Genomic DNA, 22,450 nt, shown 5'->3' with positions numbered 1-22,450 from the left:
TAATATAAACACTTCTTATTAACAATTTTTAGCATTGCTATCTGTTCATTCACAATAACATTAAAGTACCAGGTGATGATTTAATTTGGAACATGGAAAATACGTTAAAAGGAGACTAAGCTGGGAAACTATCACAAATTGATAGGCGAATTACTGTGATTCTAGCAAACTCTGATTGTATTATATAATTAGTTTTGCTAGTAAACCTAAAATTGATGATGAAAACCTGTCTGAATGTGATTGTGTTTATAGCCATTACTTAAAGATTATAGGTTCTGAATATAGTTAGTGCTCTTATTTAATGTAATAGATCTTGATTTTTGGTTTTAGAACTTTGGTTTTTATTTTCAGGTCACCAAACAGGAAGACAATTGACAACAGATTTAGTGAGCTGTTTACACAACATTCTGTGGAGAAAAGCTGCCAGAAGTTTTGAGGTTTGGGAAGAACCTATTTTTTCATTCTTTATATTCTTTCTCTACCCTAACAAATAAATGTGTTCACTATAAAAATCATAGAGCATCAAATATTTTAATAATCTGTTTAGGTACCATCTATGTATTAAATATTCATAGGCATTGAAAATACTTTGATATTGTGGTGATAGATACTTATCATTATACATTTGTGTAAGCCCATAGAATACACTACACCAGGAGTGAACCCTAATGTAAATTCTGGACTTTGGGTGATTAATGCATGTCCATGTAAGTTCATCAGTTGTAATAAATGTACTACTTTGGTAGAGGATGTTGATAAAGTGGGAGGCATGTGTGAGGGCAGGACGTATATAGCCAATCTCTGTACATTCTCCGCAGTTTTGCTGTGAACCTAAAACTGCTCTTAAAAAAGTTGTGCAATTAAAAAATGCCAAAAAGTGGTAATATTTTTTCTCTTTACAAAACAATCCAAGTTTACTGTGGGAAAAATTGAAACTTCAGATGAGGTTTTTGTTGTTGTTGTTTTAGAAAGTAAAGAATAGGGGCACCTGGCTGGCTCAATTGGTAGAGCATGTGACTCTTGATCTTGGGATCATGAATTCAAGCCCCATGTTGGGTGTAGAGCTTACCTAAAAAAAGAAAGAAAGAAAGAAAAACAAAGTATAGTTAAGAGCACAGGCAATAATTTCTTAGACATCGGCTCTAGCAGCATTTTTCTAGACATGTCTCTTGAGGCAAGGGAAACAAAAGCAGAAATAAACTATTGGGAGTGCATCAAAATAAAAAGTTTCTGCACAGCAAAGGAAACAGTCCACAAAACTAAAAGGCAACCAATTGAACAGGAGAAGATGTTTGCAAATGGCAGATCCAATAAAGGGTTAGTATCTAAAATACATGAACAACCGATAGAACTCAACACCCCCCCCCAAAATAGTCCAGTTAAAAAATGGGTGGAAGACATGAACCTCAAAATCAATTAAATATCCAGCATTAAGAAAATAATTGTATATTAACTTAATTGAATGTTAAACATTCCTTAAATTGACAACTGTGAAGACTCCATAGTAATATAGATTAATATTTACAAAATAAAGTCAAATGGAAAGGGTGGAACAAGAAACTCTTGTATAAGCTATGATTGCAACTATATACAAATACAAAAGGACAAAGTTAAAATGGAGTGTAGAAAAACAAAAATAGCTGTATTAGCATGGTAAATTATGGATATTCTTTTAAAAAAATTTTTTATCATTTTTAAAATTATTTTTATTAACATATAATGTGTTATTAGCTCCAGGGGTACAGGTCTGTGAATTGCCAGGTTTACACACTTCACAGCACTCATCGTAGCACATACCGTCCCCAGTGTCCATAACCCAACCACCCTCTCCCTACCCCCCCACATCCCCCAGCAACCCTCATTTTGTTTTGTGAGATTAAGAGTCTCTTATGGTTTGTCTCCCTCCTGATCCCATCTTGTTTCATTTTTTCCGTCCCTACCCCCCACAACCCCCTGCTGCCTCTCAAATTCCTCATATCAGGGAGATCATGATAATTGTCTTTCTCTGATTGACTTATTTCACTCAGCTTAATACCCTCTAGTTCCATCCACATTGTTGAAAATGGCAAGATTTCATTTATCATTTTTTAATTAATTTTTTAGTGTTCAGTTAGCTAGCATATAGTACATCATAAGATTGTGTTGAAGTGTTCAATGATTCATTAGTTGCATATTCAATAACTAAAATTGTATTTTGAGTTTTCTAGGGTGGTTACCACCCCTCAGACTTTTCATCCCACATGTGAACTATTTTTTTAAAATTTTATTTATTTATTTTGACAGAGAGAGATCACAAGTAGGCAGAGAGGCAGGCAGAGAGAGAAAGGGAAGCAGGCTCCCCACGGAGCAGAGAGCCCAATGTGGGGCCTGATCCCAGGACCCTGAGACCATGACCTGAGCTGAAGACAAAGGCTTTAACCCACTGGGCCACCCAGGCGCCCCGTGAAATATCTTTTTAAAAAAATTTTACTGAGGTATAATTGACACAAGTATAAGTGTACAATGTGATGATTTGATTAGGTATATGTATACGTTGTGAAAGAGTTCTAACCATTGATTTAATTAACATATTCATCACCTTTTTTTTAGTGAGAATACTTAAGTTCTATTCTCTTAGCAAAATTCAGTTATACAACCTAGTATAACTGTAGTCAGCTATAGCCACTATGTCATACTTTAGATCTTCAGACCGTTTTCATTTTTTTTTAAAGATTTTATTTATTTATTTGACAGACAGAAATCACAAGTAGGCAGAGAGGCAGGCAGAGAGAGAGGAGGAAGCAGGCTTCCTGCTGAGCAGAGAGCCCGATGCAGGGCTCGATCCCAGGACCCTAGGATCATGACCCGAGCCGAAGGCAGAGGCTTTAACCCACTGAGCCACCCAGGCGCCCCAGACTGTTTTCATTTTATAATTGAAAATTTGTACCCTTTTACCAACCTCTCCCCATTTCCCCTACCCTTGAGCCCCTCCCAACCACTATTCTACTTTCTGTTTCTAGGGTTTAACTTTTTTTTTTTCAGATTCTACATGAAATATTTGTCTTTCTCTGTCTGGCTTATTTCACCTAGCATACTAATCCTCCAGCTTCATCCTTGTCACAAATGGCAGGATACCTCTCTTTTTATGGCTGAATAATATTCTATCGTGTACCTATACCGTATTTTCTTTGTCCATTCATCAGTAAATGGACACTTAGGTTGTTTCCTTACCTTGGCTATTGTGGATATTGCTGCAGTGAACATGGGAGTAGAGATATCTCTTTTGAATAAGGACATAGGATTGCTGGATCATATGGCAGTCTAATTTAGATTTCTTGAGAAACCTCCATACTGTTTTCTATGGTAACCCTACTACCATTTTACATTCCCACCAACAGTGTACAGTGTTTCCCTTTTCTCCGCATCTTCACTAGCATTTGTTATCCCTTGTCTTTTTGATGACATCAACTCTAATAGTTATGAGATGATATCTCATTGTGGTTTTGATTTGCATTTTCCAGATGATTAGTAGTGTTGAGTACCTTTTCTTCTACCTGTTGACCATTTGTATGTCTTTTTAAAAAGATTTATTTATTTATTTGAGAGAGAGAGAGAGAGAGAGCGCGCGCGCGCGCGCGCGCATGAGTGGGGGAGGGGCAGAGGGAGAGAGGATAGAGAGAATCCTCAAGCAAACTCTCAGGTGAGCATGGAGCCCAGCCTGGGCCTAGATCTCACAACCCTGAGATCATGACCTTGAGCCAAAATCAAGAGTTGAATGCTTGGGGCACCTGGGTGGGTCCGTTGGTTAAGCATCTGCCTTCTGCTCAGGTCATGATCCCAGGGTCCTGGAGTCAAGCCCCATATTGGGGGGTCCCCGCTCATTGGGGAGCCTGCTTCTTTCTCTCCTGCTCCCCCTGCTTGTGCTCGCTCTCTTTCTGTCAAATAAATAAATAAAATCTTAAAAGAAAATCAGATGCTTAACTGACTGAACCATCCAGGTGCCCCTGTATGTCTTCTTTGGAAAAATGTCTATTTGGGTCCTTTGCCCATTTTAAATGTTTTTTCTTTTTCTTTTTCTTCTTCTTTCCTTTTCTTTCTTTCTTTTTTACTATTGAGTTGTAGGAGTTTTTTGTATATTTTGGATATTAACCCTCTATTGAATATGTGGTTTACAAATATTTTCTCCCATTCCATAGGTTTCCTTTTAACTTTGTTGATGGTTTCTGTGAAATTTCTAATATGGGGAAAGAAGAGAGAATATTGGTTTCCACTTAATCTGTAACTTAATGCTGATCTGGACAGATCATAAGATGATCTTAGTACTCAATTAGAGAGGGTGTTGTATTTTGGTTGCCTAAAAAAAATACAATTTTTTGTTTTTTTCTAGAGGTGACTTAGAAAAATTAACGTCAAAGTAGTGATATCTCTGTAATTTTATTATTTCTTTTCAACTTTTAGGTACAAAATTATGCTGATGCACTAAACTGGTACTATTATTCTCTGAGATTTTACACAGCTGATCAAACAGATCTGGACACGGCCAAGCTGTGGAGGAACATGGCTTCCTGTTACCTGCATTTGAAACAACTTGATAAGGTCCTTTCATTTATCTTTTTTCAAAGGCAGAAAGTGTTATGTGTAATGGTGGAGAGATAGATACAGTTTGGTGTGTCTTCTTGGCTACGAGGTTAAGATGTCTGAGAGTTACTTCATATAAGATAAGCTCAAATTGGTATTTTCCTGATTTGTACATGGTAAACATGACCGATTGGGACTTCCCAGAAAGAGAGAATTGGAAAAACCATTAATTCCATTACTTACTGGCTTTTTTGGGCACCCTTTTCTGAAAAGTAATAGATCATTGGAACTTCTGAACAAAGTTGTCTGCTACTAAGCATCTGCAATATTGTCCTTTGAAGCAGACTAAATTATAAGATACACTTCGATTGGTCAAACATTCAGTGTGGAAAAAACTCAGATAAAATGGTCATTCTTTTATGTACTGAGTTACCTGTTGCCTGTCCAACTGCTTTAGAAAATGTTTAGCGACCAATTGTTTTTCAGAACAAAATTCTAGGAGGTGAATGAGATAAAAACTCACTTAAGGATGAAGCCATTCATACTTCCCAGAGCAATTGGGGCATTTCTTGTTTTGGGTATCATGTAGTATGCACTTGAGTGGGGGACGGTATTGGCTTGTGGAAGGACAAGTGAGAAGGACAAGTGTGGACCCAGATAAAATGTGAAGGCTTTGGTTTTCAGGTTTTAATGACAAGTTTAGGGTAAAATATATGATTACTGGTTGTCATTCCAGACATTTTCTTTTGAGTTTTTGTTTACTTTGAAGGGTTGTCTATTTGACTAAATACTTCAAATTTTCTTTCAATAGAATATTTACCATTTAGTTTGTATAATAAAAATTTATAGTTCTAGAAGAGAAGCTGAAATGTTACTTAGTTCATGATATTTCAGCACAGCCTAGCATTTAAGTGTTTCAGAAAGATAGGTGACACTACTGTTTAAAGACCTGAAAAAAAAGATTATTGCACAGTTTTCATTACCTAATTCATTATATTTCTGCATAGGATGCCATTAACTATTTCAGAAAGATAGTTGCTTACTGCTTACTTAAAGACATAAAGATGGTGATCAGAAAGTTACTGTAACTTTGATAATTTATGTTGGCCTGGTAGTTTGGAAAGGGCCTAGACTTGGAGACAGACATGATATTTGGATGAATGCATTTTCAGGCCAAGGAAGGGTATCTGTTCTGCTGTCTGTTCAACTAATGGAGATAGAGTACAGCCCAAGACTGTGATAATCTCGGAGGTTACAGACATGAGCAAGACATAGTTGCCTTTGACTCAACCAAGCAGCTAGCCTCAGGGTATCCTAATGGGCAGATCTTTAAAGATTTTATTTATTTATTTGAGAGAGAGAGAGAAGTGCACACATGAGTGGGGAGTGGGTGAGGGACAAAGGGAGAGGGAGAAGCAGACTCCCCATTGAGCAGGGAGCCCAACTTGAGGCTTGATCCCAGGACCCTGAGATCATGACCTGAACCAAAGGTGGATGCTTAACCAGCTGAGCCACCCAGGCATCCCTAGAATATGAGGCTGTATTTAAGAGTGGTGGTCAGGGATAGGGTGCCAGGCTGGGGTGCAGTTACTAGAACTGAAGTGAGTAGATACAGTCTTTCAAGACTTGAAGCAGTGCTGTGTTTTTTTAAGTAGTCTCTATACCCAGTGTGGGGTTTGAACTCATGACGCTGAGATCAAGAGTCACATGCTCCACTGACTGGGCAAACCAGGTACCCTGAAACACAGTGCTTCTTCTTCTTTTTTTAATTAATTATTTTTATTAACATATAATGTATTATTTGCCCCAGGAATACAGTCTGTGAATTATCAAGCTTATACTTTTCAAAGCACTCACCATATCACATACCCTCCCCAATGTCCATAACCCAACCACCCTCTCCCTACCCTCCCACCCCCCAGCAACCCTCAGTTTGTTTTATGAGACTAAGAGTCTCTTATGGTTTGTCTCCCTTCTGATCCCATCTTGTTTCATTTTTTCCTTCCCTACCCCCTGAACTCCCACCCTGCCTCTCAGATTCTTCATATCTGAGAGATCATATGATAATTGTCTTTCTCCAATTGACTTATTTCGATCAGCATAATACCCTCTAGTTATGGCATATATGTATTTGCATCCATGTCATTGCATATGGCAGGATTCCATTTCTTTTGATGGCTGCATAGTATTCCATTGTGTGTGTGTGTGTGTGTGTGTGTGTGTGTGTGTGTATGTGTATGTGTATGTGTGTATACATACATACATACCACATCTTCTTTATCCATTCGTCTGTTGATGGACATCTAGGTTCTTCCCATAGTTTGGCTATTGCGGACATTGCTGCTATAAACATTTGGTTGCACGTGCTCCCTCGGATCACTACATTTGTATCTTTAGGGTAAATACCCGGTAGTGCGATGGCTGGGTCGTAGGGTAGCTCTATTTTCAACTTATTGAGGAACCTCCCTGCTGTTTTCCAGAGTGGCTGCACCAGCTTGCATTGCCACCAACAATGTAGGAGGGTTCTCCTTTCTCCACATCCTCTCCAACATCTGTCATTTCCGGACTTGTTAATTTTAGCCATTCTGAAACAGTGCTTCTTAAGTCTCCTCTAACTAATGTCAGGTTTGATCTTAGAGCCTAATATAAGACTAAGCCTATAATTTGGAGTTCAAATGGTATTAGTAGTGAGAAGGAGAAGAGGAGAGCAGGAAACCAGGCATATCCTAAGAGTGTATACACAGTGTATGATTCTATCACTTAAGGCCAGATTGGTGGTGAAGCCAAAAGTTATTCTCAGTGAGCTCGAGGTAACCTTTTTGATTACCATTAGTGTATTTTTCTTTTTCATCCTACCTGTCTTGAACTTAGCAGACAATGACTCAGTACCCTCCATATGTAAGGAATACTTTACTATGCACTAAGAGTGAAAAGAAATTATACAGTCCATTATATTTTACTGTTTTACTATTCCCACCTTCTCTTGTTAATTTTCATTGTCTGCTTTTTTTTCACTCCTTCCCTTGAGCTATTTGAATACTGTTCAGAAAAAATGATGAAACCACATTTACTGGATCTGCTAAAATTGCATGGTTTTTCAGCTAGGTAGTCAATAAAACTGACTCTTATTAACTTTCTGTCATACTCCTCACAACGGTGATTCCAAAGTTTGTTGTCCTTAAGCCAACATGCCTTACCCTTCCCATTAGCAAAAAACTTTATCTTATAATTTTCAGAATTTGTAGCCACTTACATAAACTGCACCAACTTCTCCTTTCTTTACCCTTCCTTTCTTCTTTTAATCTCTTAGAAGGAACTTTCTCTGGGGACCTTCTTTACAAATCTCAACTCTAACTCTTTAATATTTCTCTCTCAACTGTTTCTTTCCCCATCACTATAATTATTTTGACATCTACTTAATTCAAAAACTCTCCTTCAGTCTTGTCATCCTACTCAAATTACAGTTCTCTCTCTGTCCTTCTTTTCACCAAACTTTTTAAGCTAAAATTATGGCTGATTTTTTTTAGTGTCCATTTATTAAAAAATATGTATTAACTATCTACTATATGTTAAGTACTGTCCTAGGCATTGGAATATAGTAATGAACAAAATAAACAAAACACCTACACCCATGGGGTTTATCATTCTACTAGGAGAGACAGAAAATCAAAAGATGAATATTATGGTATATTACAGAGGTCGGCAAAATTTCTGTGAAGAATCACATAATAAATATTTTAGGTTTTCTACACCATACAGTCTCTGTTGTAAGTATTAAATTCTGCTGTTGAACCATGAAAACAGCCATAGTCTAATAAAACTTTATTCTAGTTTATATACCTGACTTAGCCCCCTATCAGATTGCGACCTTGAGACAGAAACCATATCTTATCTTTATTTTCCCTGACAGCTGGCATAGAGCCTAATGTTTAGTCATAGAGACTCAATAAACACCTGTCAGTTTCTTGTGATTAAAGGAATTGCATTTGTTCATGCTGTTTCTTTCCTTGCTACTGTGGATAATTGGAATCTAAAAGTGATGAAGATCTGTGCTTGATTATCAGAACTGAAGGAGATTACACTATTTTAGAAATCACCCCATTATTCTCTTCTATAACTCAGTTCCTTTCCTTTGGCAAGAAGGAAACACATTTTGTTTTATTCTGCTTTGAAATAAAATATTAAATCATAAGTCAGAAGTTAATTTGGGTGGGTTAAAGGAGTTGGAGAATGAATTCCTCTGAACTCTTCGTAGATTATGTTACAGATTCATTAGTTCATACATTTAGCAACATCCTTTTGAGATAACAATGCTAGATATAGGTAATTTCTTCGGTTTATTTTCAAAGTCATATAAATGTAAATTTTTCATTGCCATTATCCATTGAGAGTATCTCCAGTATTTTATATGAGACAATATTAAACTATGTAGTTTCATAGACATCATCTCTGCCTTTGGGGAGCTTGTAGTACCTTAAAGTCCGCTATCTTAATTTTATTACATTATTTTTGAGAATTTTTAAGTGTTTGGTTTGTATAAGTCAGGCTTGTATAGACAGACTTAGTATAGGGGAAATGAACTTGGGTTCTATGTATAGGAGCAATTGATCACAACTTCATATAGTGGGATTTTGCTGTAAATAATAATAAAACCTTAATTTTCATTAAGAGATAAATAATGGATTGTTTTGGTGATTGTCTGTGATAAAGTTAATGGTAATGCACAACTGAGCACTCTTTAACTCAGAGATCTCGTCCTCAGCTTACAACTGCAATTTAGCTACACGAACTGTTGTTAGTACTACTACAGATTGATGAAATAAAGCACGATTTCGAAGCTCACTGTGGTGATAAGACAACGGTTACAAGATAAGACTATTTATAGAATATTTATATGACCTAAAGTGAAAACCACCACGTCTCATGTGTTGGTTTTATATTGGTTCTACTCACCATATGGAGTTCTAAAAATCATGTCTTTTCATTGTAGGACTGAAAATGACCTTGTGATCAGAAGTAAACTAGTAATGTTCACTAGGTGGCACTGTGTCCTTTGTTTCTATTGTAACAGCTTGTCATTGATTTTGTGATGCTTTGGCAGGTGTAGCCATTCCCACAATATTTTAGTCAACTAAAAACACCACAGATTTTTCACATGTTCTGCTGCTAAGCCACATTTCATCTATTCTGTTCTTGTGCACTTGTTTTGGGGGATCCAAGTATGGGACATTTTATTATTCCCTCTTTGTCTTCATCTTATTCGAATCGGCTCATCATTTCAGCCTATTGAGGTCTCTTCAGATCTGACTCTGCCTTCTAACATATTAGTTACTCTTTTAGCTTCAGGTCATATGTATACTCAATCAGTATTCACAAAGGTCCTTATCTATAGATTCCGATTCTAAATTCATATAATATGTGCCACACAATTTGATACTTGATTATATACTTTTATTAATATGCAGTTATGTTGTACATGTAAATCTTTTTTCCACAAAAATATTTTAAGCTTAACTGCAGGAAGGATCATGTATTCTACTTATTCTATAATACCAGGTATAGATTAGGCATTCAGTAAATGCTTGTTGACTTAAAAACCTCAGTTATGGTATTTTTATGGTATAGCTATATGAAGAATGAGCCACAACTGACTTCATCTCACGTTTACTTAAGTGCTTTCTTTTACATCCATATGGAATATTTCTAAAAGTGTGTATAGCCACCCTGTATTCTGCCCTGGTTACAGTGTACCTACAGTATTGTGTAGGACTAGGGGGCAACACTTTTGAAGGAGGATATTAACAAACTCTTAATATGCCAAGGGGAAGGCACTCAGGATGGTAAGAGCCCTCAAACCATCTTATGTGAAGAATAAAGGAAATATGGTTGTTAAACTTGGAAAGTGGAAGATTTAGGAGGAACATGATAGCTTCCTCCTAATATTTGAATGGCTATCACGGAGTAAAAGAATTAAATTTATTCCGTGCGTATTTCCATGGGTGAGACTTACAAGGGGTGAGATTTCAGGTCATCATAAGGAAACTCTAATGATTAGACCTTTCCAAAACTGAAATGGATTTTCTTTCTTTCTTTTTTTAAATATTTATTTATTTATTTATTTGACAGAGATCACAAGTAGGCAGAGGCAGGCAGAGAGAGAGGAGGAAGCAGGCAGGGAGCCTGATGCAGGGCTCGATCCCAGGATCCTGGGATCATAACCTGAGCCAAAGGCAGAGGCTTTAACCCACTGAGCCACCCAGGTGCCCCTGAAATGGATTTTCTTAAAATATAGTAAATTCCCTCTCCCTGAAGTTATTTAAGCAGAGACTGACTACTTGGTGTGAATGTTATGAAGAGTGTTCAAGCATCAGAAGCATTTTTTTTGACTAAGAGAATTTTAAGATATCTTCTAACCATATTGTTCTAAGATATTATAATCTGGTAAAATCTATAATAATCAGATTTTTTGGCATTCATAAATTCATAGGTTATTGAATTATAGAACTAAAGGGACCCTTATAAATCATAATTAATTTACTTTAAAATTCAAATTTATTAAAGTATAATTTACACTAAAAAAAACTCATTTTAAGTATACAGTTAAATAATTTTGGCAAATATATATCCTAAAATACCCACTACCTCAGTCTAGATATAGAATATTTTAATTATCTTAGAAAATTCCCTTGTGTTTCCCCATGTACATTCTCAGCCCCAAGTAGTAACTAATACAGTTTCTATCACTATCAGTTACATTTATCTTTCCTGGAATTTCATATACATGTGCTTTTGGGTTTATTTTGTTTTTTTGTTTTTTGTTCTTTTTTTTTTTTGTCTGACTTCTTTTAGTCATCATCATATTTTAGAGAATCACTCGTGTTCTTGCATATATCAATGGATTGTTCCTATTTATTCCTGAATAGCATCCCATTGTATGGATATACAGCAATTTGTTTATCCATTCATCTGTTGATGGACATTTTGATTTTTCCAGTTTGAGATTATGAATAATGCTACTCTTGAACATTCAAAGTAGAAGTCTTTGTATGGATATTTGTTTCGATTTCTCTGGGGAAATGTGCAAAGATGGAATTGCTGGGTTATGTGGTAACGATATTTCTAAGTTTGTAAGAAGTCACCAAACTGTTTCCCAAAGGAGTTGTACCATTACATTCCTGCCATCAATCAGTGGTGACTGTGTCAGTTCATCCACATCCTTGCCAATACACAGTATTTTCAATCCTTTTAATTTCAACAGTCTAGCAGGTGTGTTGTAGATTTATTATAATAAAGTCAAATTTATTCTATTTTTCTTTTATCGCTTGTTTATTGTGTCCTTAGAAATCTTTGCTTGCCCCAATATGGAAGAATTTATCTTCTACTCTTTTTTTCCACTTTTGATATGTTGTACCGATAGCATTCCCAATGAGCTTGGTTGTACCTTTCTGTGCTTTTTTCTAGACATTTTATAGTTTTAGCTGTTTTTAATTATTTTATTTATTATTAAAGATTTTTAGTTATTTATTTCAGAGAGAGAAAGTGGGCCAGCAAGAGAGAGCATGAGTGGAGGGAGGGGCAGAGGGAGAAGCAGACTCCCCGCTGAGCAGGGAAGCCGATTTGGGCCTCTGTCCTAGGACCCCGGGATAGTGACCTGAGCTGAAGGCAGCCGTTTAACTGACTGAGCCACCCAGGCACTCCAAGTTTTAGCTGTTTTTAGACTTATGATCCATTTTGAGATAATACGTGTGTGTCTATGTTTGTGCGTGGACATATGCATGTGTGAGAGAGAGAAAGGTGAAGGTTCATTTTTCCCCATATAGATACCATGTTATTCTAGTACCAATATTGAAAGACTGTCCTTACCCAGTTGAGTTGTCTTGGCACCTTTGTCAAATATCTAGTGATCATAAACACTGGGATTTGCTTCTATACTCCATTCTGTTCTGTTGATTCTTTATATCTATGCTCATGCCTCACTGTCTTGATTTTTGTAGTAGTATAGTAAGTCTTAAAATCAAGCTAGTAAGTCCTCAGCTTTGTTCTTTTTTTAGAATCTTTTGGCTATTTAATTCCTTTGTATTTTCACATAAATTGTAAAATCAGCTTGTCAATTACTACAAAAATGGTGGGATTTTTATTGGGATTGTATTGAATCTTTAGGTCAATCTAAGAAACAGTTAACATCTTAACAGAATTATATTCAAATTCATTAACACAGTGTAGCATTCTATTTAGGTCTTAATTTCCCTCAGTTTCCAGCATAAATATCTGCACATATTTTAACTTTATCCCAGAGAATTCATGTTTTTGATGATATTATAAATAGTCTCACTTGATTAATTTCAATTTCCAGTAGGTCATTGTTAGCATATAGAAATAAAATTGATTTTTAAAAATTATGGTAAAATATACTATCTTGACCATTTACTTTTAAAGATTTTATTTATTTATTTGAGAGAGAGTGAGTAAGAGAGAGAGCATGAGCAGGGGCAGAGGCAGAGGGAAAGGAAGAGGGAGAATCAGACTGCCCTGCTCAGGGAGCCTGAGTCAGGGCTGGATCCAAGGACCCTGGGATCGTGACCTGAGCTGAAGGCCGTTGCTTAACCGACTGAGCCACCCAGGTGCCCCTTAGCCATTTCGATGCACAGTTCTGTGGCATTAATACATACACAATATTCTGTATCCATCTCCAGAATTCTTTTCATCATGTAAAACTGACACTCTGTTCCTATTAAACAATAACTCCTTGCTCCCCTCAACCCCTACCCCCTGGCAACCAGAATTCTATGTTCTGTTTCTATGGCTTTGACTGCTTTAGATACCTCATATAAGTGAAATCATACAATACTTGTTCATTTCTGACTAGCTTATACCACATAACGTAATGTCCTCAAGGTTCATCTATGTTGTAGCATATATCAGAATTCCCTAACTTTTTAAGACTCAGTAATATTCCACTGTATGTATGTTACCATTTTTTGTTTATCCGCTCATCTGTGGACAGACCATTGGGTAGCTTCCACCTTTTAGCTTTTGTGAATAAAATTGCTATCAATTGGGTATACAAGTATCTGAGTATCTGTGTTCAGTTCCTTTGTGTATATACCTAGGAGCAGAATTGTGGGATTATACGGTAATTCTGTGTTTAACATTTTGAGGAACAGCCACTGTTTTACATGATGGCTGTGTCATTTTACATTCCTACCAGAAAGCACAAGTGTCCCAGTTTCTCCACATCCTGAGCAATAGTTTTTATTTTCTAGTTTTTTGATAATACCCATACTAATGGGTATAAAATGATTTCTTATATTTTTGATTTGCATTTCCCTAATGAGCACTGATGTTGAGCATCTTTTCATGTGCTTATTGGTCATTTGTGTATCTTTGGAGACATTCCAAGTCTTTGTGCCCATTTTTTAGATTGGGTTGTTTATTTTTTAGTTGTTGAGTTGCAGGAGCCCTTTAATATTCTGGATATGGGGACGCCTGGGTGGCTCAGTCCGTTAAGCATCTGCTTTTGGCTCAGGTCATGATCCCAGGGTCCTGGGATCGGGTCCTGCATCAGGTTCCTTGCTCAGCTGGGAGCCTGCTTCTCCCTCTGTCTGCTCTGCCTGCTGCTTCCCCTGCTTGTGCTCTCTCTCTGACAGATAAACAAAATCTTTAAAAGAAAATATTCTGGATATGAACTTACTATCAGTATATGATTTGCAAATATTTTATTCCATTTTGTGGATTGTCTTTTCCCTTTCTTGATAGTGTCCTTTGAAACACTAACATTTTGGGGGCGCCTGGGTGGCTCAGTGGGTTGGGGCCTCTGCCTTCGGCTCAGGTCATGATCTCAGGGTCCTGGGATCGAGCCCCTCATCCAGCTCTCTGCTCAGCAGGGAGCCTGTTTCCCTCTCACTCTCTGCTGGCTTCTCTGACTACTTGTGATCTCTCTGTCAAATAAATAAATAAAATCTTTTTTTTAAAAAAAAGGAACACTAACATTTTGTAATTTCGATGAAGCCCAAATATCTATTTTTTATTTTGGTGTCTGTGCTTTTGGTGTCATATCCAAGAAATCACCACCAAATTCACTGTCATGATTCCCCTTAAGTTTTCTAAAACTTAAAATTGTAGCTTTTCTATGTAGGTCATTGATCCCATTTGGAGTTACTTTTTATATAAGGGGTAAGGTAAGGATCTGACTTCATTATTTTACATGTGGATATCCTGTTTTCCCAACATCATTTGTTGAAAAGACTGTCCTCCTTCCATTGAATGGTCTTGGCACCATAGTCAAAAATCATTTCAACATATTTGTGAGGGGTTATTTCTGGGCTTTGTATTCTAATTCTTTTGTCTGTATGTTTGTCCTTATGCAAGTATCACACTGTTTTAATTACTGTAGCTTTGTACTAAGTTTTGAAATTAGAAAGTATGAGTCTTCCAAGTTTGTTCTTTTCTTCCATGGTATTTTTTGGCTACTCAGAGTCCCTCGAAATTACATATGAATTTTAGGCTTTTTCTGTTAATTTCGGTACAAAACAAAACAAATGGCATTGAGATTTTCAGAGGGATTGCATTGATCTCTTTGGTTGTCTTCTTTTTTAAAGAATATTTTTCATTCTGGAAAATATATATGATTTTCCATTCTTCTTAACTTTAAAATTTTCCCTCCTTTTAAGTTTTAAACATGTTTCCTATGTTCTTTTCACATTATTGGCTGTATTTATTTACTTTCATATTTCTTTTTGTTAGTCTTAATTTCTGAAATGATTTTTTTCTCATTTTTTTCTGAGATCTAATACTTCATTTCTGATTTTTTCTAATTCTGATTTATGCCATTCTTTTATATTTTGTATCATTTTCTAGATGTCTTTTATCTCATTTTGAAATGGTTGGTTATAGTTTTGACCTTTTTAAATTGAAGTATAATTAAGATACAATGTTACATTATCTTCAGGTGTATAGCATATTGATTCAACATTTCTATAATTATTCAGTACTCACCATGATAAGTGTAGACACCATCTGTCGCCATACAACTTTATTACAATACTATTGACCATATTTCCTATGCTGTACTTTTCATCACCATGACTTATTTATTTTACAACTGGAAGTTTGTACCTCTTAATTGAATTTATCTATTTTGTGTATTCCCCCACCTACCTCCTTTGGTAACCACCAGTTTCTTCTCAGTATTTCAGAGTCATTGTGTTTTATAGATTTCACATTTAAGTGAAATCGTATGTGAAATCATATGAAATCATGAAAGACAAATATGTCTTTCTCTGACTGACGGACTTCACTTAGCATAATACCATCTATGTCCATTCATGTTGTTGCAAATGGCAAGATCACATTCTTTTTATGGCTGAGTAGTATTCCACTGTATATATGTATATATACCACTTTATCCATTTATCTATCACTGGGCATTTTGGTTGCTTCCATATCTTGGCTATTGTAAATAATGCTGTGGTAAACATAAGGGTGCTTATAACTTTTCAAATTAGTGTTTTTGTTTTATTTAGGTAAATACCCAGCAGTGGAACTACCTGATCATATGGTATTACTATTTTTAATTTGATGAAACTCTATACTGTTTTCCACAGTGGCTGTACCAGTTAACATTTCCACCAACAGTGCATGAGGGTTTCCTTTTCTCCACGTCCTTGCCAAAACTTGTTATTTCTTGTCTTTTTAATAGTAGCCATTATAACAGATGTGAAGTAATATCTCATAGTGGTTTTGATTTTCATTTACCTGACAATTAGTGATGTTGAGTTATCTTTTCACATGTCTGTTGGCCATTTGTGTGTGTTCTTTGGAATATATCTATTCAGGTTTTCTTCCCATATTTAAAAATTGAATTGTTTGAGGGTACCTGGTTGGCTTAGTTGGCTAAGCCTCTGCCTTCAGGTTCAGGTTATGATCCTGGGGTCCTGGGGTTGAGCCCCACATCGGGCTCCCTGCTCAGCAGAAACCCTGCCTCTCCTTCTCCTTCTGCTCCCCCTGCTTGTGCTTGGTCTAAATAAAATCTTTAAAAATATATAAAAAATAAAAATTGAATTATATGTTTCTTTGGTGTTGAGTTGTTTAAGTTCTTTATATATTTTTTACAACCCTATATCACTGGCAGTTAACTTCATATTCAGTAGGTTGCCTTTTTGTTTTGTTGATGGTTTTCCTTTGCTGTGCAAAACCTTTTATTTTGGTGTAGTTCCAATAGTTTATTTTTGCTTTTGTTTCCCTTGCTTGACCAGACACATCCATAAATATTGTTGCTGAGGCTGATGTCTAAGAGATTACTGCTTATGTTTACTTTTAGGAGTTTAATGATTTCAGGTCTCGTATTTCGGTCTTCAATCCATTTTTATCTTATTTTTTGAATATAGTGTAAGAAAATGGTCCAGTTTCATTCTTTTTATTTTTTTAATTTTTTTTAAGATTTTATTTATTTATTTGACAGAGATCACAAGTAGGCAGAGAGGCAGGCAGAGAGAGAGGAGGAAGCAGGCTCCCTGCCAAGCAGAGAGCCCAATGTGGGGCTCGATCCCAAGACCCTGGGATCATGACCTGAGTGGAAGGCAGAGGCTCTAACCCACTGAGCCACCCAGGCGCCCCTCATTCTTTTTATATAGCTATTCAGTTTCACAGCATCATTTATTGAAGAGACTGTTTTTCCCCATTGTATATTCTTGCCTCTTTTGTCATAGATTAATTGAATATACAAGTATGGATTTCTTTCTGGGTGTTATATTGTTATATTGATCTATTTCTGTGTTTGTGCCAGTACCATACTGTTTTGATTACTATAGCTTTGTGGTATCTCTTCAAATCTAGGATTATGATACCTCTATCTTTGATCTTCATTCTTAAGATTGCTTTGGTCATTTGGGATCTTTTATGATTCCATACAAAATTCCATATAAGATAATTGGTTCTAGTCCTATGAAAAATGCTACTGGTATTTTAATGATGGTTGACATTGAATTTTAGATTACTTTGGGTAGTATGCACATTTTAATGAAATTAATTTTTTCAATCCATGAGTGTGATATATGTTTCCATTTGTCGTCTTTGATTTCTTTCATCAATGTCATAGATTTTAGACCATAGATCTCTCACCTCCTTCTTAAATTTATTCCTAGGTATTCTCTTCTTTTGGTGCAATTATAAATGGGATTGTTCTCTTTTTTAAAGTTTTTATTTAAATTCCAGTTAGTTAACATACAGTGTAACATGAGTTTCACATGTACAATATAGTGATTCAGCACTTCCGTACTACACCCAGTGCTTATCACAAGTGCACTCCTTAATTGCCATCACCTGTGTAACCCATCCTCCCACCCATCTCCCCTCTGATAATCCTCAGTTTGCTGTCTACAGTTAAGAGTTGTTTCTTGGGGGCACCTGGGTAGCTCAGTGGGTTAAGCCTCTGCCTTCGGCTCAGGTCATGATCTCAGAGTCCTGGGGTTGAGTCCCACATCGGGCTCTCTGCTCAGTGGGGACCCTGCTTCCCCCACTCTCTCTCTGCCTGCCTCTCTGCCTCCTTATGATCTCTCTCTCTGTGTCAAATAAATAAATAAAATCTTTTTTAAAAAAAGAGTTGTTTCTTGGTTTGCCTACCCCTCTCTTTATTTTCACTTTGCTCACTTGTTTTCTTTTTTTTTTCTAGAGAGTGAAAACACACACACACACACACACAAAATGGGAGGGGCAGAGGGAAAGGGAGAGAGAGAATCTTAAGAAGACCCTTAAGCAGGGCTCAATCTCATGACACAGGGGTCAATCTTATGACACTGAGATCAGGACCTGAGCAGAAACCTGAGAGTTGGTTGCTTAACTGACTGAACCATCCAGGTGCCCCCATCTGTATGTCTTCCTTAGAGAAATGACTGCTTACGACTTCTGCCCATTTTTTGCTTGGATGATGTGTTTTTCAGGTGTTGAGTTTTATTCTGTTCTTCTGTACATATTTTGGATACTAACCCTTTATCGGATATGTCATATGCAAATATCTTCTCCCATTCCATAGGTTGCCTTTTAGTTTTGTTGATTGTTTCCTTCGCTCTGCAGAAGCTTTTTATTTTGATGAAGTCCCAGTAGTTTATTTTGCTTTTGTTTCCCTTGCCTCAGGGACATAATCTAGAAAGAAGTTGCTATGGCCAGTGTCACAGAGGTTGCTGCCTGTGTTCTCCTCTAGGATTTTTTTTTTAAGGCTACCCCGTGGTTTGTGTTTATTTTTTTTTAAGATTTTATTTATTTGACAGATCACAAGTAGGCAGAGAGGAAGGCAGAGAAAGAGGAAGGGAAGGAAGCAGGCTCGCTGCTTCGCAGAGAGCCCGATGCGGGGCTCGATCCCAGGACCCTGGGATCATGACCTGAGCCGAAGGCAGAGGCTTTAACCCACTGAGCCACCCAGGCTCCCCCTCCTCTAGGATTTTGATGGTTTCAGGTCTCAGATTAAGGTCTTTCATCCACCTTGAATTTATTTTTGTGTATGGTCTAAGAAAGTGCAACAGTTTGATTCTTCTACGTATTGTTGTCCAGTTTTCCCAGTACCATTTGTTGAAGAGGCTGTCTTCTGTCCCATTGGATAGTCTTTCATGATTTATCAAAGAATAGTTGACCATATAGTTGTGGGTCCATTTCTGGGTTTTCTTTTCTGTTCCATTGATTTAAATGTCTTATTTTTGTGCCAATGCAATACTGTCCTGATGACTACAGCTTTGTAATATAACCTGAAGTCCGGAATTCTGATGCCTCCAGCTTTGATCTTCTTTTTCCAGGTTGCTTTGGCTATTTGGGGTCTCTGGTGGTTCCATACAAATTTTAGGATTGTTTGTTCTAGCTCTGGGGAAAATGCTGGTGGTGTTTTGATTTAGGGATTGTATTAAATATGTAGGTTGTTTTGCATAGTACAGACATTTGAACAGTATTTGTTCTTCCAATCTGTGAACATTCCCCATTTCTTTGTGTCATCAATTTATTTCATCAGGGTTTTGTATTTTTCAGAGTACAGATCTTTTACATCTTGGGTTAAGTTTATTCCTAGGTATCTTACAGTTTTTGGTGCAATTATAAATGGGATCGATTCCGTAATTTCTCTTTCTTCAGTCTCATTGTTAGTGTATAGAATGCAACTGATTTCTGTACGCTGATTTTGTATCCTGTGACTTTACTGAACTTATGTATCAGTTCTAGCAGCTTTTTATTTATTTATTTATTTAATTTTTAAAAATTTTTTTAAGGTTTTTTTTTTAAGATTTTATTTATTTGACAGACAGAGATCACAAGTAGGCAGAGCAGCAGGCAGAGAGAGAGGAAGGGAAGCAGGCTCCCTGCTGAGCAGAGAGCCCGATGCGGGACTTGATCCCAGGACCCTGAGACCATGACCTGAGCCGAAGGCAGAGGCTTTAACCCACTGAGCCACCCAGGTGCCCCAGTCTTGTTAGTATTTTATTGAGAATTTCTACACCCATATTCATCAGGGATATTGGCCTCAGTTTTTCTTTTTCAGTGGAGTCGTTATCTGGTTTTGGTATTAGGGTAATACTGGCCTCATAGAATGAATTTGGCAGTTTTCTTTCCTTTTCTGTTTTTTTGAATAGTTTGAGAAGAATAAGTATTAACTCTTCTTTACATGTTTAGTAAAGTTCGCCTGTGAAGCCATCTGGCCCTGGACTTTGTTTGTTGGGAGATTTTTGATTATTGAATCAGTTTCTTTACTAGTTATGAGTCTGCTCAAGTTTTCTATTTCTTCCTGTTTCAGTTTTGGTAATTTTATGTTTCTTGAAATTTATCCATTTATTCTAGGTTGTCCAATTTGTTGGCATATGACTTATCATAACATTTTCGTATATTCCTTTGTATTTCTGTGGTTTCAGTTGTTATTTTTTCTACCTCATTTCTAATTTTATTTTGGTTCTCTCTCTCTTTTTTGTTATGTCTGTCTAAAGGTTTATCAATTTTGTTTACCTGTTTAAAGAGCCAGCTCTTGGTTTCAGTGATCTTTTGTATTTTTTTAAGACTCTTATTTCATTTATTTCTGCTTTAATCTTCACTACACTACTACTACGGCTTCCTTCTACTAGCTTTGAGCTTGTTTTTTCTTTTTCTTTTTTTTAAGCTCTTTTAAGTATGTTTATTTGAGATTTTTCTTGTTTCTTGAGGCCTGCATTGCTATAAACTTCCATTTGAGAACTTATTTTGCTGCATTCCAGAGTTAGCACCCTTCTGTTTTCATTTTTATTTGTCTCCATCTATTTTTTGATTTCCTATTTGATTTCTTGGTTGACCCATTTGTTGTTTAGTATCATGTCATTTAGCTTTTACATGTTTTTTCTCTAGATTTCATCTTAATTGATATCTAGTTTCATATTGTTGTGGTTTGGAAAAATGCTTCACATGATTCAGTCTTCTTTAATTTATTAAAACTTTTTTATTGTGCAAACATGTGATCTATCCTGGAGAAAATTCCATGTGCACCTGGGAAGAATGTGTATTCTGCCAGCTTTGGATGGAATGTTCTGTATAAATTTGTTAGGACCTTCTGGTCTAATGGATCACTTAAAGCCACTGTTTTCTTACTGATTTTCTGTCTGGATGATCTATTGATTGATGTAAATGTTGTCTTAAAGTCCCCTACTCTTGTAATACTGTCACTTTCTCCCTCTATATCTCTTAACATTTGCTTTATGTATTTAAGTGCTCCTTTATTTTTGCATATATATTTACAATTGTTATAGTCCCATGTTGGATTGATCCCTGTATTATTATGTAGTTCAGTTCTTTGTCTCCTGCTACAGGGTTTGTTTTAAAGTGTATTTTATCTGATACAAGTATTACTATACCAGCTTTTATTTGCACTTTCATTTGTGTGGAGTATCTTTTTCCATCCCTTCACTTTCAGTCTTTGTTGAGTTTTTATAGGCAAATACAGGTGGGTCTGTATTTTTTTATCCATTCAGTCACCTTATGTCTTTTATTTTTTTTAAAGATTTTATTTATTTATTTGACAGATAGAGATCACAAGTAGGCAGAGAGGCAGGCAGAGAGAGGGGGGAAGCAGGCTCCCCGCTGAGCAGAGAGCCCGATGCAGGGCTCGATCCCAGGACACTGGGATCATGACCTGAGCCGAAGACAGAGGCCTTAACCCACTGAGCCACCCAGGCGCCCCGAGATCTTTTTTTAATGTAGGTGTTTATCACTATAAACTTTCTGCTTAAGATTGTTTTTGATGCATCCCATAAGTTTGGATATGTTGTGCTTCCATTTTGTTTTGCCACAAAATACTTTCAGATTTCCCTTTTGATTTCCTCTTTGGCCCATTGGTTATTCAGGGATGTGTTTTTCAACCTCCATGCATTTGTGAGTTTTTCATTTTTCCTCCTGTCATCTTTCTCTAGTTTTCTACCATTGCATTTGGAAAAGATATTTGATATGATTTCAGTCTTCTTAAATTTGTTAAGGCTTGTTCTAGGGCCCAGCATATAGTCTGTCCTGGAGAATGTTCCATGTGTGCTTCAGAGAAATCTGTATTCTTATGCTGTTGGGTGGAATATTCTGTATGTGTTTGTAAGGTCCATTTTGTCTGTAGTGTTATGCTATATGTTTTATTTTCTATCTGGATGATCTGTGCATTGTTGAAAGTGGCGTTGTTGAATTCCCTACTGTTTATAATTGCTCCCTTCAGTTTGTTAACATTTGATTTATTTATTTATTTATTGTTAAATTCAAATTTAATTAACATACAGTGTTAAATTAGTTTCAGGTGTACAGTATAATGATTCAACACTTTTATACATATCTCCCTGCTCATTAAGATAAGTGTACTCTTAACCACCTTTATTTCACCTATTGCCCTACCCACCTTTCCTCTGGTAACCACCGGTTTGTT

The 22,450-nt window shown here is 36.4% G+C and overlaps 1 protein-coding gene across 1 annotated transcript in view; it reads left to right on the top strand.

Annotated features, from left to right (window-relative positions):
• Window positions 1-22,450, top strand: part of TEX11 (testis expressed 11) — a gene marked incomplete at its 5' end in the record, with an annotated part of 270,791 nt that overhangs the window by 125,545 nt on the left and 122,796 nt on the right. Inside the window, 2 exons of the mRNA XM_080795516.1 lie at window positions 352-437; window positions 4,438-4,575. Of these exons, the coding sequence (XP_080651642.1) occupies window positions 352-437; window positions 4,438-4,575 (224 nt within the window). The remainder of the gene's footprint in view (window positions 1-351; window positions 438-4,437; window positions 4,576-22,450) is intronic.

Source organism: Martes martes (genome assembly GCF_963455335.1).
Source record: "Martes martes genome assembly, chromosome: X".
NCBI lineage: Eukaryota > Metazoa > Chordata > Mammalia > Carnivora > Mustelidae > Martes > Martes martes.
Note: the sequence above shows the minus strand (reverse complement) of the source record. Positions and strands in the feature narration are given on the sequence as shown.